General features: G+C 39.6%; 1 protein-coding gene across 3 annotated transcripts in view; it reads left to right on the plus strand.

The window, feature by feature from the left end:
- The first annotated feature begins 5,778 nt into the window (after positions 1 to 5,778).
- The window catches only part of YTHDF3 (YTH N6-methyladenosine RNA binding protein F3), a 42,868-nt gene continuing 33,179 nt past the window's right edge, over positions 5,779 to 15,467 (plus strand). Inside the window, exons 1-4 of one of the 3 annotated variants that reach the window (XM_008000750.3) lie at positions 5,847 to 6,130; positions 6,612 to 6,636; positions 9,867 to 10,012; positions 12,530 to 12,615. In XM_008000750.3, the coding sequence (XP_007998941.1) occupies positions 9,955 to 10,012; positions 12,530 to 12,615 (144 nt within the window). In that variant the 5' untranslated portion in view covers positions 5,847 to 6,130; positions 6,612 to 6,636; positions 9,867 to 9,954. Of the gene's footprint in view, positions 6,131 to 6,611; positions 6,637 to 9,866; positions 10,013 to 12,529; positions 12,616 to 15,467 lie in introns of all 3 variants that reach the window. The other 2 variants (XM_008000752.3, XM_008000753.3) reach the window with 2 other exon arrangements.

The following is a 15,467-nucleotide window of genomic DNA, read 5'->3' on the forward strand; positions in this document are numbered from 1 at the left end:
TGTTGCCCAGGCCTGAGTGAAATGGCATGATTGCGGCCTCACCACAACCTCCCGCGTTCAAGCAATTCTCCTGCCTCAGCCTCCTGAGTAGCTGGGATTACAGGCATACACCACCACACCTGGCTAATTTTGTATTTTTAGTAGAGACAGGGTTTCTCCATGTTGGTCAGGCTGGTCTGACCTCAGGTGATCCTCCCGCCTCGGCCTCCCAAAGTGCTGGGATTACAGGCATGAGCCACCGCGCCCAACCAAAGATGCTTTTTTTTTTTTTTTTTTTTTTTTTTTTTGAGATGGAGTCTCACTCTGCTGCCCAGGCTGGAATGCAGTGATGTGATCTTGGCTCACTGCAACCTCCACTTCCTGGGTTCAAATGATTCTCCTACCTCAGCCTCCCAAGTAGCTGGGATCACAGGCGCCCACCACCATGCCTGGCTAATTTTTGTATTTTTAGTACAGATGGGGTTTCACCATGTTGGTGACACTGATCTCGAACTTCTGACCCCAGGCGATCCATCTGCCTCAGCCTCCCAAAAGTGCTGGGATTATAGGCGTGGGTCACCATGACTGTTTTTTTTTTTTTTTTTGATACACGGATTTTTGGTCCCAACCCTAGAGCCTCTGATTCTGTAAATAAGGGCTGGGCCCGAGAATCTGCATTTGAATAAGTTCCTAGATGTTGCTGCTAGTCCCAAGGAAACAGTTTGAAGAAACTGCTTTAATCAAATCTTAAGGTTATTTGATGTTTTCTGCTGCCTTTTTCTTGTCACTGTAAATTTCCCTGCAGTAAACATAAGAATAAATGGAAAAGTTTTGGCTTTTCTGTTTCAAAGAAGATTGACTGACTTTTTACTTTATTCAGTGTCTTTCTAAGCTGTTAGTGATTTTACCTTAAGCATATTTAAGAATACCTCTTTTTAAAAGTGCATCAACCAATCCTCAAGTTGAATTTTCTACACTTCGTTCATGTACTATGTATGTTACTTAAATAACAGAAAGCCTTTGAAATTTTGGCTTAAACACTGGTAAAATTCAAAGATAAGTTTAAGAGCTGCTAGTTAACAAAGCAAATCCAGGAAATTACTAGGCACAGAGTTTACTACTAAGTATCTCTCCAACCATTCTCCCCTTCTTCCTTAGTAGTAAAAGCCCTCATTTAACTGAACACATGGCCACTCAGAATATATTTTCCAGCTTTCACTTAGCTTTAAATACTTGTAGGAAACTATGTTTTAGTTAGTAGGAAGTAGCCAGAAATGGTAATATAGTTTGGATGTTTGTCCCCTCCAAATTTCACAATTAAATGTAATCCCTGATGTTGATGGGGGAGAGGCATTTGGATCACTGGGGCAGATCTTTTACGAATGGTTTAGCACCATCCCCTTGGTGATGAGTGAGTTCTTTCTGTGAGTTCACAGGAGAACTGGTTGTTTAAAAGTGTATGTCACCTCCTCCATCTCACTCTTGCATCCATTCTCACCATGTGTAAGCCAGCTCCCCCTTTGCCTTCTGCCATGATTGTAAGCTTCCTGAGGCCTCACCAGAAGCCAAGCAGATGTTGGCACCATGCTTTCTGAATAGCCTGCAGAACAGCAAGTCAACTAAACCTCTCTTCTTTATAAATTTCTCGGTCTTGGGTATTCCTTTATAGTGATGCAAAAACAGACTAATACAAATGGGAAAAATGCAATTTCTACAAAATGTCCTTAAAGGAGAACAATGTGCTTTCCTAACTTTGGTTTTCTGCTGGTGGGAATGTGATTATGATGGCTGGAAGTTGAGCAGCCATCATGGGTCACAGGTAGAGGTATCATAATGAGGATTGTTAGATATGAGTTCTAAATTTCTTTTCAAGGAATCAGTATGTCAGTATGTTCAATTCTTTGCCTTCTACTTTTAAACTTAACTTCGTCGTAAAGCAACGTTTTTCGATTACCTGCTCCACCCTGACTCATTCCCATTACCTACTCCACCCTGACTCATTCCGATTACCTGCTCTGTCATAACCATTTTTCCCGCCAAACCACTCACCCTGTCAGTCTCTTTAAATTAGCCAGTCAGAATTAGTTTAGCCTGTGTGGTCTAACCCTAGCTAATAGGGGAACGACACAGCAGCAGGGGCCACATGCGTCAGGGATAGAACCCCTTCCCTTCCCTTGTCCAAGTGTGTGCTCACCGTTATTCCATTTGTAAGGGTGCACCCTTCTGTGGAAGTAACTTGCCTTGCTGAGAATTAAAAAGAAAATTCTATATTCAAGTGCTGTTTCTTTCGTGGCAACGAAACTTTATTTATAACAGGATGGTGGAGCAACAGACTAGATGAAGCCTGGATATCTGATACAATGGCAACCCAACTCCTGGACTATATCCAAACTGCTGTTATATGAGAAAAACAGATTTCTATCTTCACCTCTTGTTATTTTGAACTTGATACTACTTGTAGCTGAACCTAATCTGAACTGATAGAAGCAGTCATACAGAAGTTAGAGTTGTGCAGAATGGAACTTCACTGTCTGTCATTTCAGCACTTTGGGAGGCCAAGGTGGAAGGATCCCTTGAGCCCAGGAGTTGGAGACCAGCCTGGGGAACACAGCAAGACCATGTCGCTATAATTAAACAACAAAACAACAAACAACAACAACAACAACACAGGCACACACAAACACCAAGGTTGGTTGAGGGAAAAATGAGGCCTTAAATCCAGCCTGCCCTCTCCTTTCCAAGCTTTGCACTGTGATGTGTGCTCCAGGAGGCTGACATACCCTAATGGCTCTGCAGAAGAGTGCATTTTTATTTAGAATCTAGGCTCTGTGGCAACATTTTTCAAAATATCCTCTCCATTCTCCTTGCCCAAGACCATGGGAACCCATCTCTTGCATCAGCATGACCTGGATGTGAGACCTGGAGTCAAAGGGGATCATTTGGAGCTTTAAAATTTGACTGCCCTTTGCATGGGCCCTGTAACCCCTTTGTTTTGGCCAATTTCTCCCATTTGGAATGGCTGTATTTACCCATTATCTGTATCCCCATTGTATCTAGGAAGTAGCTGGCTTGCTTTTGATTTTACAGGCTCATGTCTCAGATGTAAAGATGCCTTGTCTCAGATAAGACTTTGGACTGTAGACTTTTGGGTTAATGCTGAAATGAGTTAAGACTTTGGGGTACTGTTGGGAAGGCATGATTGGTTTTGAAATGTGAGGAAATGAGATTTGGAGGGGCCAGGGCAGAATGATATAGTTTGGCTATGTCCTCACCCAAATCTCAACTTGAATTTATCTCCCAGAATTCCCACGTGTTGTGGGAAGGACCCAGGGGGAGGTAATTGAAGCATGGGGGCCGGTATTTCCTGTGCTAGTATCATTATAGTGAATTAGTCTCATGAGATCTGACGGGTTTATCGGGGTTTCCTGCTTTTGCTTTTTCCTCATTTTCTCCTGCTGTCCCCCATGTAAGAAGTGCCTTTTGCCTCCTGCCATGATTCTGAGGCCTCCCCAGCCATGTGGAACTTTAAGTCCAATTAAACCTCTTTTTCTCCTCAGTCTTGGGTATGTCTTTACCAGCAGCATGAAAACGGACCAATACACTCCTGGAGGCATTGGAGATGGTTTTTAGGTAGTCCCCAGATGTACTTCAAAAGTCTGTTAATACTAAGTAGGTTTGTATTTGAGGTTAGTTAGCACTACATTCAGCAAGTTCAGACCTCATTGCTAGGAAGAAAAGCCATAAAGGAAGAAGTTTGTTGAGCAGAAATGAAAGAGAATAGAAGCTCATAATATTATGTCATTAGCCAGTATTATATGGTAGTTATTAGAGGTGGAACTTGGGAGTCAAACTGCCTGAGTTCAAAACCTGGCTCTCATAGTGACTGGCTGTTATTCATGGCATGTTTCCTAACCTCACTGTGTCAGTTTTTGCAATGGCACTTCTGCAAGGATGCTGTGGGAATTAACATGACATATAATGTGTTCTCAATAAATGTAAGCGATTACTATTTCTGGGAATCTTTTAGCAAAGGAACAATTCACTACCTGTATATAGCCACAGTTTGTTGAAAGCTTACTTTTGTGTCAGGAACTGTACACAAAGGACCTAATTTTACTTACAAGGAAGCCAAGGCTTAGAAAGTTTCAGGCCAGGCAGAGTGGCTCATGCCTGTAATTCCAGCACTTTGGGAGGCCAAGGCGGGCGGATCACGAGGTCAGGAGATCGAGACCATCCTGGCTAACACAGTGAAACTCCAGTTCTACTAAAAATACAAAAAAATTAGCTGGGGTGGTGGCCTGCGCCTATAGTCCCGGCTGCTGGGGAGGCTGAGGCAGGAGAATAGCGTGAACCTGGGAGGCAGAGCTTGCAGTGAGCCGAGATCACGCCACTGTACTCCAGCCTGGGTGACATAGCAAGACTCCATCTCAAAAAACAAACAAACAAAAAAGTTTCAGTGCCTTTACCAAGGTTATAACACTAATTCTTGCTCCACTAGAATTCAAACTCGAATTGATTGGGTTCCAAAGCCATGATACTAAGGATCAAAGACAAGGCTTGCAAGATTTCATAAGCCTCCTCTTGTATATTCTCTCTCAAGTTCCTGGTTCACAGCATGTACCAGCACACTCATTAAAACTAAAACGGTGTTTGGGAGTGAAGGATGTGAGACATTGAGAGCAACAGCAGAAAGGGTTGGGGGAGTCTTGGGAAGTGCAAGGGTGCTCAGGTTGGGACCTGTGGCAATGAATGGGAGGGCCAGGGAAACTGACCAGAACTCAAAAATGCCTCTTGGTGATTCACAAGAAAAGTCGCCTCTCAAGTTTTTCTATTATTCAGTGCTTCTAAGATACTGTTGCACTGTAAACTACAAAATTAACCTTATGATTCTACAATTATACTTTCTAAATGATCACTTATTTGATGGTTTTGAAGTACAGAAAGTATTTGGTCATTTAAATTATTTCCTTCCACGGAGTCTGTATCACTGAAAGACAAGGAATGTTTGCCTTTATTGTAGATATTTCAATGAAAATGTCAACATGTTGCAAATTGGCATCCTTTGGGTTTGCCAATATGTGGAAAAAAACTTTTTCAATGGAAATTTCCCTCTTTTTAGGGTCGAAAAGACGCTCTGCAACTAAAGTATCCCAGGCAACTTTATTCATTCAAAAAAATCAGAGCGGAGTCAAAAGCACAAACCCATGAATTGGGCGGCGCAGTCTGACTCCAGAGATAACGGCTGAACCGGGTTTGGAGAGACTGAACCCGCGCCGGTGCTCCTCCCGTTTGCTTGGACATGTTTGAGTACCACAGCTCTAACCCGCCACTTCAGCTGCACTGGCAGGTTTGCGGGGACGCAGCAACTCCGTCCCGAGGGCGGCTGAGTCAGCACCCGTGCCCGCGGCTTTGAGCGGCCGCTGGAGGTTCCTGTTAGGCCCGGCCTGCTCACCGGGATCTTCCCTGCCTCCGTCCAGTCAGCCTCCAGGAGGGCGCCGCCGGCCGCCGTGACTTAAGCAAGGCACTACTATCTCCATCGGCCGCCACCTCGGCCGTCTTCCTGCCCAGAGTAGGACAAAATCTGGCCAGCCTTCCAGCTGACGCCGCTCGGCCAGGGCCCTGCAGCATCGGGGCGGGATAGAAGGAATCCGCAAGCCAGACGCTGAAAGTTGGCGCTCGCGGACGCCCCGACGCCCTCCCTCCACTACGCATGCGCCCACGGGCAGTCAGCGCGGGTCCCGTCTCCGGTGACGTGGCGGTGCGGAGGCGGAGCCAAGACCGGCGGCGGGAGGGTGGGGGAGGAAGAGCGAGGTGAGCGCGGACGTCAGAGTGGAGAGCGGAAGGTCAGGGAGGCTCGGAGCGGAAGTGAGACTAGGGAGTCTGTCCGCCATTGTGGACCCGAGAAGCGGAGAGCGAGAGGGGGAAGAGGAGCGTGCAAGCAGAAAAGACGGGCCTCTTCCTCCGACTCCCGAGCGCGAGGCCCTCATTTTGGGTTCTCAGCGAGTGGCGGCAGCGGCGGCGGCTGGAACAATCACTCGGCCAAGGGCGACAGCCAACTGCTGTGAGTGCACGGGGAGAGGCCCAGGCAGCGGCGGCGGCGGCGGCGGCTCTCGGGTTGCGGTGAAGAATGTCAGCCACTAGCGTGGATCAGGTGAGGGAGCAGAGGCCCCAGGCTCGGCGAAGGCCCGAGTCCCGGAGCTCCACCCTCGCGCGGGGCTTCGGCTCCTCCCCGTCGCCGCCGCTGCCGGCCCCATAACGGTGCCCTGGGCGCAAGTTGCTGCGGTGTAGCTGCCTGGGCCGGGTCGTACGTCTTGGTCCCGTAGCCTGCGGGCGGGCGCGGTGCCGCGGTGGGTGGGGGCAAGGACCGGTCTTAGGGGCCTTAGGACACATCCTGAGGGCGGCAGACATAGGGCTGAGACCGGGCGAGCTCTGGGAGAAGGATTCCGAGTGGCGGGTGGGAGGTTTAAAGGCCGGGGGTGGTTGGGAAATTGGTGGCTGTGGAGGATATGGTGGGTTTTTACTCCTACGCGGATAGTCTAAAATAACTTGTCTTTGATAATGCCTTTGATTAACACACTTTCTCTCTTCTTCCTTTTTCTCCTCTTTACCGCATCTTTCGTCTTGCTACACAGAGACCTAAAGGGCAAGGAAATAAAGGTGAGTTTGGATTTTTTTTTTCTTACTGCTCAGTGTTGTCTTGATGTTACTTTTAAACTCTGTGAGGGTTTTTTGTTTTTGCTCCCTCTTGGGAAAAAATGTAGGATTAGAGAAAATATTCATCATGGCTAAGGTAGCCAAGTTCTATCCAGAACTTCGGTAGTTCGTTGCTTTGAAGCCACTTTATAGAAACCAAAGTAGTACGAGAAACAGTTTCCTTGTCAGTTAAGCAGGAATTGGTGTGAACCTAGTGGTATTTCTTTGGTTTTCCAGTTTATCTGTGTTATGTAACTTCTGCCACAAAAAATTTCTACATATGTATGTAGACAAGTATATTCTTAAAGTGGACATTTTGTTTGATATGTCTGGATTACACTGGAAAATGGAACTCTACATAGTATTCCATCACATTAATGAAAATTGTACTGTTAATCACAGATTCTATTGAAGTCAGTTGCAAGGAGACAACAACACGAGAGAGATTAGAATTAAGTAGGCATGCCATCTTGCACTGTTGTCCTGATTGCAAGGTGTGAATCAATCTGGTATTCTATAAAGGGCTGAGAATAAAATAATTTGTGACTTTCTTTCAGGATTTTATAATTTCCTCTTTAGTAAAAGTACCGTTGAAAGAAAAGTGTTTTTTTTTTAAAGTGTGTTTTGTATTAATATGGAACAGTGCAGTCAGCTGACTACATTAGTCATGTGACATTTAGTTAAGTATAGAACAATAACTGCTTTCTTGGGATAGTGCCAATTAAGTAACATCAAAGCAAATTATATATAACATTTTGTAGTGCTTGAAATTACGCTAAAATTTGCTTTCTGTTGATTTCAGTAACACAGTGTTAGAAATTAAGATCTATAGTGGCCTTTTAGATATAGATTGTCTTTGGTGCCTTTTAAATTTTTGTTAGGGTATTTATTTGCTATTACAAATTTGGTGAATTTAAAATAATAGGTTTTGGAAATGTAGATTAGTTAATTTCCTTTGAAATGTGGAATTTGTACATGCCAATTACATGGCACCATATTAGGTAACATTTATTGGTTTGTTTTCATTAAAGATGTTTTCTTGCAGTATGTAAATATTTAAACATTTTAATTTTTAAAATTTCATTTCTAGAATTTTTTGTTATTATAAGCATAAACCTGAAATAAAATTGGATATTGATTTATTTTAAATGAGTTTTTAAAAATTTGTGAATTTTAAAAAGAATGATCCTTTAATTTCTTTTTTTGCTAGTCTACCCATTAGGAATTATATAGACTTGGAGATTGTGAAATTGTGGTCATTATTGCCTAGCATAAATTATTTTATCCTAGATCTGTGGGGAGGTGGCACTTTGCAAGGCTATTTGAAATGCTAAGTGTTTTGTGTTACCTGCTTTAAGGTAAGTACACAAGTTCTATGAGGTACTTGTTTGTTAAAAGAGTCTCTACAGCATTGTAAGTCAGTAAAATAAATTTGATTTATGAGTGGTCATTTCACTTAGGTAGGCACTGGTGGCATCTTTGATATTAGACATGAGTTATCTATAAACTGCATAATATATCCACTGTTTGCAAATAAGTATTTTTTGGTTATTTCAAAAATTTTTATCCATCGGTATCACTTCTGTTAGGTGTATTCAGACACATACACAAAGTGTTTATTTTGATAGTTCTTTATTCTCGAGAAATTTTCTTTCTTTCCCCCTTGTTGTTCAGTTTATTAATTTCATCTAAGGTTAGAATAATGGATTGGGATTCCTTGGAGTCCTGAGTTCTAATACTGCCTTTGGCTACTGACTTGCCAAGTGAGCTTGAAAACATTCTACTTGTTTGTCAGAATCTCCCCTCTATAAAATAAAAGTAATAACTCTAGTCATAATTCCTGTGGTATGTTGTGAAGATTCTTATGATTACAATAGTTCGCTGCTCTAGTAGCAATTACATTTGCTGGATTTCTTTTCACTTTCCTCACTTAATCTATTTTTAAGATGTGGGAAGACTCCTTTGCATGGAGCCTTGGCAGGAGGGGAAAAATGTTACTGGCCTGAAAGTATTGCTAATCATTTAAGTTCCTTAAAAATGGCAGATGCTACAAGTGCACAAATACACATATACATTATTTGTATTTTTATGACTCTGCAGGGAGAATTACAAGGCAAAGGCAGCATCACCAGTGAACCTCATATTAGTAGCTATATGTGTATTTGAGAAAAGCTGTTCTGCCTTAGCTTGTTTCCAGCTAGTAAAATTATTTTACAATTCTGTTTACTTTTATTAAGTTATTTTTCTTTAACTACAAGCTCAGTATTCTAAATATGTGTAATCTTGAATTCAGAACTTAGCAAGCTTATGAAAAATATGTCCTTGAGAAGTTGGTGTCAGTTAGAGTTTTGAACACATAATCCTTTTCAGTCAACTTACTCTAATTTCAGAGATTCTGTTTCTTTTCTGAATTGTGTTCAGTTGACAGCATTAGCCTAACACCTAGTTTTAGTGTCTTTGATTTTCTTTATATCCTTAATTACTTAATTCATTACAGAAGCCAAAAGGAATTCTAAATAAGTGTCTTTGATACGGCAAAAATGTTTTTGTAGAATAAGTAGTAATTCAAGATTTGCTTGTTTTCTAAGTTTGAATTCTTTTTTAATTAGTAGACTGTCCCTGTGTTAAATATCAGAACTCTTTATTATCCTTGGCAAGAGTAGTACCAAAGGATAGTAGAAATTTAAGGATAATTATTGCCTGTTGGTTCATAATTTAACACTGACTTTGTATTTTTTTTTTTATTATTAACAAGTAGAATTTTTGCTTATTGGAATAAAGGTGTGCAGTGCTTTTATTTGGGAGTACTATGGATGGAAGCATCAGATGCCATACTTACAGTCTTAGGCCTTACTGCCTCCTTTCTCCTCTTCCTAAGTTTATAAATAGCAAATTCATGGATCACGATTTATCTTTTTCCTCCTCTCCACTCTCTTCCAACAGAGAGGCATATGCATTGTTTTATACAACTATAATTTAAAATAATTAGGTTAAATTTGGCTAAGTTTTAATTTTCAGGAAAGTAGTGGAAAATGTCTTGCATTTTGGCAATATTCAGTTGTATTCTCTCCTCATCCTCCCAAGAAATGATTTCAAAGCACTTTACTGTCATTATTTTAGGCTTCATTTTATCAATCCTCACAACATCCTTGTAAGGAGATAGAGGGTATATGGTATTGTCGCTGTTTTTGTAGGTGGGGAAACATGATGCACAGATCTGTTGACTTTCCTAACTTGATGTAGTCAGGACCAGAGCAAAGAATCACCTGGCTCCTAAGGCCCATGTTCTATCTTGATTTGACTCTGTTTCATAGAGCAGAGGAAACAGGCGAAGAATCATGTAAGTCATCTGTTCTTTTTTCCCCTGAAGAACTTTTACAGACTATGGAACTAGCTTGGATTTCAGTTCTATTTAATGGTTTTCAGACTCCAAGACATTAGTTTGTCGTTAAGTAATATTCAAAAACGAAAGTCTTTACGATCGTTTTCTTAAAGATACACTTCCAAAACTTAAGGGCTAGTTTAATGCAAATAGCTTCTCAGTATATGTGAAGTACTTTTAATTGAACTTTTTTTTTTTAAGTAGATTGACTTCTTGTACTATATTTTAAGACTTTGTAGACATTTATGCATCATTTAAAAATGACTGTAGACTGTATTTGTAATAGTATATGGGTTGTTCTCAGGCCTAGCCTTAGAAGAGAAAGAATGGAACAGAAGAAATAAGTAAGAATAGCAATATAATATACAGATAAATTTTAATTAAGTACTTTTTTTTTTTTAAATAGAGACAGGATCTCGCTCTGTAGCCCAGGCTGGAGTGCAGTGACATAATCATAGCTCAGTGTAACCTGGAATGCCTGGGCTCAAGTGATCCTCCTTAGACTCCTGAGTAACTGGGACTATAGGCACATGCCACCACACCTGGCTAATTTCTAAACATTTTTCGTAAAGATGGGATCTTGCTAGGTTGCCCAGGCTGGTCTTGAGCTCCTGGCCTGGCAGTTTTTGTATTTGTATGAACTAGATTTTTGAGAACCTAGTGGATATGAGAGATAGTCATAATTTTTAAGTTGTTAGCTGTTGCAAATATTGACTAACATGTATGAGTGTAATAGGGAAGAATTTTTTTTCAAGAAGTAATAGACCATGCATAACTACCTTTGATTTAGGAACAGTAAAGCCGGTGTCAGAGGAGAACAGGTATGTCAGAATCTCTTGGACTGAAATGAGTAACCCAGCCTTATAATGGCACTAGAAGTAACCTAAGGCACCCTCTTTATTTTGGTTTCTAGTGGCTATTACATATTTAAATTCCATGGAGCATATTTAGCTCAACTCTAGTTCTGATGCAGTCCTTATCAGACATAGTTAAATTAACGTTAGTGGAGCCAGGATCAAGTTGACCTTCAGGTTGCTCTTGTGGCCTCTGAGGGGCAATGTGGTGTAGTAAGAAGTCTACTTGGAATGCTTTACACAGTAGCATCATATCTTTGAGTGAACTTTGCTGCTCATCGGATGACAAAGATTTAAGGGATTTTGTGTATCTTTGCTCCCAAGCCACTGTTAACTCATAATACTACATTTTAGGTGCTCTACACTCATGGGAAAATTTAGGGATAATAAAAATGTTACGATATTACAGAGGAACACATAACTTAAACCCATCACCCTCCTAACTTCATAAAATTTGGTGATGTTGTACCTTTGAGCAATAAATCTTTAGATATTGAGTTCTTTTTGTTTCTAATTTGTAGACATCCATCGGAAACTTTATCAACTTTTTTCATCTTCACTAGTATAGAATAGTATATTTACATTTACATAGTGCCACCCCAGCAAGTATTAGCCTAGTAACACTTCTGTTTAAATGGTTCTAAAGTCATCTTAGTCCTATTTGGATCTTGTAATATTTAATGTGATAATATCTAAGATTATTGAACACTGTCATTTAATAATCAGATGAGATGAGGTAGGTACTATTCATAACCTTCTGAAACAGAGAAACAGTTAAAGGTTAGAGAGGTTAAATCCCTAACTGGAGATCATCTCCTCAGTGGGGGACTTGAGATTCAAATTCAGGACCTTACTTCTGGAGTCTGCTCAAAAGCACTCTGAAACAGCATCCAGAGAATAACAACTTCAGAGTGTTTATGGAGATGACCTTTGAACAAAATTATTTTCTGACTTGTTTTCTCATCTGTTGCAAGGATGATTATGGCTATCATTTGTGTCTTAATTTTGTTTGTCGTTTCGTGTGAAAGTCTTCGTTTTAGGGGGCTTAGAATTAAAGCCCTCTTTATTTAGACATTTCATAATTATAAGTCTATTCATTGTGATATTGTTTCAAGTTAATTTTAGCCTAAACTTTACTGGAGACTTTTAAGATATTTACTGTAACATGAGATAAAAAAAATAGTTATTTTTTATTAGAGTAAATAATTTAGAGATTTAAACAAAGTTAGAGAACATTCAGAAATCTTTTTTATTGCCTACAACACTACTTGAAATAGTTATTTTAGATTCAAATATAGCATTAGGAAACTCTTTCCAACATTGTTGTATAACAGTTTACTCACTACAGTGTTGAGATTGGGATAAGTTTTTGGTAAGGGGAAGTATATATATGGCTTGATGTAGTCTTGGGCTTATATATCAAAAGACTTTTAAGTATTTGTGGCACATAAATATTTGTATCTAAAATAGTTTATCCTTAAGAGGGTTCTTAAAAGGAAAAATAACTCAGTATTATTGTTTCTGATTACTTTTTTGGCTTGAAAAATATTAAAAACATTAGATTGTGCTGTGAGTTTTGTAAAGATAGCTACAACACTTCTAATACAAACATATTTTTTAGTTTCAGTACAAAACGGTTCGATTCATCAAAAAGATGCTGTAAATGATGATGATTTTGAGCCATACTTAAGTAGCCAGACAAATCAGGTAAGTCTTCTGACAGTTTCAGATTTTAGGAAATTAACCTTTTATTAATACTAATTGATTTTCCAAATAGATTATTTAATGAGATTAACCAACGTGGATTCATTCATCTCGTGTACCTATATAGTAAGTGAGTAGTGAGTAGCAGTTGCAGGTTTATGGCACAGGAGAGTTCTTCAGAAAGTATAGGCACCAGAAACTAGGTTATGAAATATAGAATAAAGATTTGAAGGTGACCATTATTTGTATATATTATGGTTAGGTTTTTTTTTTTTGTGTGTGTGTGTGTGTGTGTGTGTGTGTGTGTGTATTGAAGGAACTTAATCTTTTAATGTCACTGCTATATCTTCATAGCTTAAGCTAATTAAAAGGCTTAATTAGCTAGAAATTTGTGTATTTGGAGGAGGGATTAGTTGCCTGAAATTGCCTGCAATTTTGAGTCAAGTGTAGTGTTTTCTTTTTTTTAAAACATTCCAATTTGAATTCATTGATAACTATTGTAACATGCCTTGTTAATGTTAGGGATAGAGTTAAGGAGTTTATAAACATACTTGCTTTATAAACAGTTGCTTGCGTATTGTAGACATGGACAGTTTTATCAAAGCAAGTAATTGGTAACTGGTGGCCTTGAGTGTTTGTGTACAAGCATAATTCCAATTTAAACATTGAAGAACAATGGTATTAGGTATCTGTATGCCATTTCTGCATCCATTTCTGTCTGTTATTAAAAATATGCCACTGATAGAAATAAATGAAGAAAATACATTTTCAGTATTCACCAGTTTTTTTTTAGAGAGAACATTCTGGAATGAAACTTTTTGTTTTGCATTAAAAAAGCAAAAAGTGCTCAAGAGCTTTGGGTCTTAAAATTAGTTCTGTAGTTCTTTGGAATAATTTTATGATTCATTTCATTGGAAATTCAGTTTTTTTGTTTGTTTGTTTTTAATTTTTGAGACAATCTTGTTCTCTTGCCCAGGCTGGAGTACAGTGGCCTAATCTTGGCTCACTCCAACGTCTGCCTCCCAGGCTCAAGTGATTCTTACTGCCTCAGCCTCCTGAGTAGCTGGGATTACGGGCACATGCCACCACGCCTGGCTAGTTTTTGTATTTTTTAGTAGAGATAGAGTTTCACCATGTTGACCAGGCTGGTCTTGAACTCCTGACCTGAAGTAAAATCTGCCCGCCTCAGCCTCCCAAAGTGCTGGGATTACAGGCGTGAGCCACCGTGCCCAGCCGAAAATTCAGATTTTAATTGGCACTGTTAAAGATGCCAGTTAGTTTATGTGCATAAATTTGAAGAGTAAATTGGAAAACTGAAGTTTGACTTGTCTGCTTGCATATATGGAGAAAATGAAAAATGTACTCTTAAAATTTTAACCTAGATTTTTGAAACTGTGAAAGAACAAGGAACCAAAACTTACTACAGAATTGACAATTTGTACAGTAGAGTTATAGGGAAAATTTGAACAAAAAATTGTTCCCAATTTGTGGGATGCAGGATTATTTTTAGGACCAAGGAGAGTGGTGGTTGTGTTCAACCTCATCTACCTCTTGGTTACTTCCCCTTAACCACCCCTTCCGATCTACTGAGCAACATTCCTAGCATACATTGGAGGAGAAGAAATAAATGGGAAAGAAAAAAACTTTACGATCTCAGCAAAATTACTTTTCCACCTAAAGGTTATGAAAGTAGATCATTTGTTGTGAAATGTAGTGCAAGTTTTAAAAGAAGTGTGATTTTATTACATTCTGGCTCATAGAGTGATCTCAGTTAACACTTATGGCAATATGGCAGTATTTTCCAGCTTTGCTGAGAAATTTTGATATTAGGAGGTGTAGTAAATATTCCTTCAAAAAGATCTCCATGTTTAGATAGGTTTGAGAAATTTTGAGGGCTAAACAGTTGAACTGTTTTTCTTTTTTTTTTGCTACTTGATTTCATAGTTTATAAATTATAATTGAAAATGAGGTTCTTAAGATGAAGATATAGTATAAAAAATCCTGACTTGTTCAAACTGTTTATTTTTTTTTTTGAAACGGAGTCTCGCTCTGTGGCCCAGGCTGGAGTTCAGTGCCGTGATCTTGGCTCACTGCAACCTCTGTCACCCAGGTTCAAGAAATTTTCCTGCCTCAGCCTCCCATGTAGCTGGGATTACAGACACATGCTACCACGCCTGGCCAATTTTTATATTTTTAGGAGAGGCGAGGTTTCAACGTGTTGGCCAGGCTGGTCTTGAACTCCTGACCTCAAGTGATCTGCTTGCCTCGGCCCCCCAAAGTGCTGGGATGGATTACAGGCATGGAACACCCCACTCAGCCTTTCAAACTCTTTTTTAAGGAATTTTAGTGGACTGTAAAAGACAGTTTTGAAATTGCTACCTGAAGTAATCTTCTTGCATGTTTTACTTGGTAACAGATATTTTACAATTTTTTATTATTTGTCACAAGGACATAGAAGAGTTTCTGTTGGAGGAAAAATTTTTGTCAAGAGTGCTTCTGGTATTTCATAGAGGCACTGTAGTCTCTTCTTAGGGGAAAAACCAGCAGAGGGTGCCTGAATCCTACCAGTGTAGCAAGCAGTGCTGTGGTTTGCATTTTATCTGTTCTATATATTGGAATTGTACATAAGACTTTACTTGTAAAAAAAAAAAAAAAAAAAAAAGTTTTAAAAAGTGTTTGAGAAACCATTAGTTTTTAAAGGATATAAAGGCATTTACCTTAGTGAACCCAAATGAATTTTTTCAGCTACATCATTGTGGCTTACGTTGGGACAAAACATTTGTAAAATATTTGTTTTAATGTTTTAAAAGATTTGTTTTAACTCATGACATTTGGAATCAACATTTGTATACTGT

The sequence above is a fragment of the Chlorocebus sabaeus genome, chromosome 8, assembly GCF_047675955.1.
Source record: "Chlorocebus sabaeus isolate Y175 chromosome 8, mChlSab1.0.hap1, whole genome shotgun sequence".
NCBI classification, from domain to species: domain Eukaryota; kingdom Metazoa; phylum Chordata; class Mammalia; order Primates; family Cercopithecidae; genus Chlorocebus; species Chlorocebus sabaeus.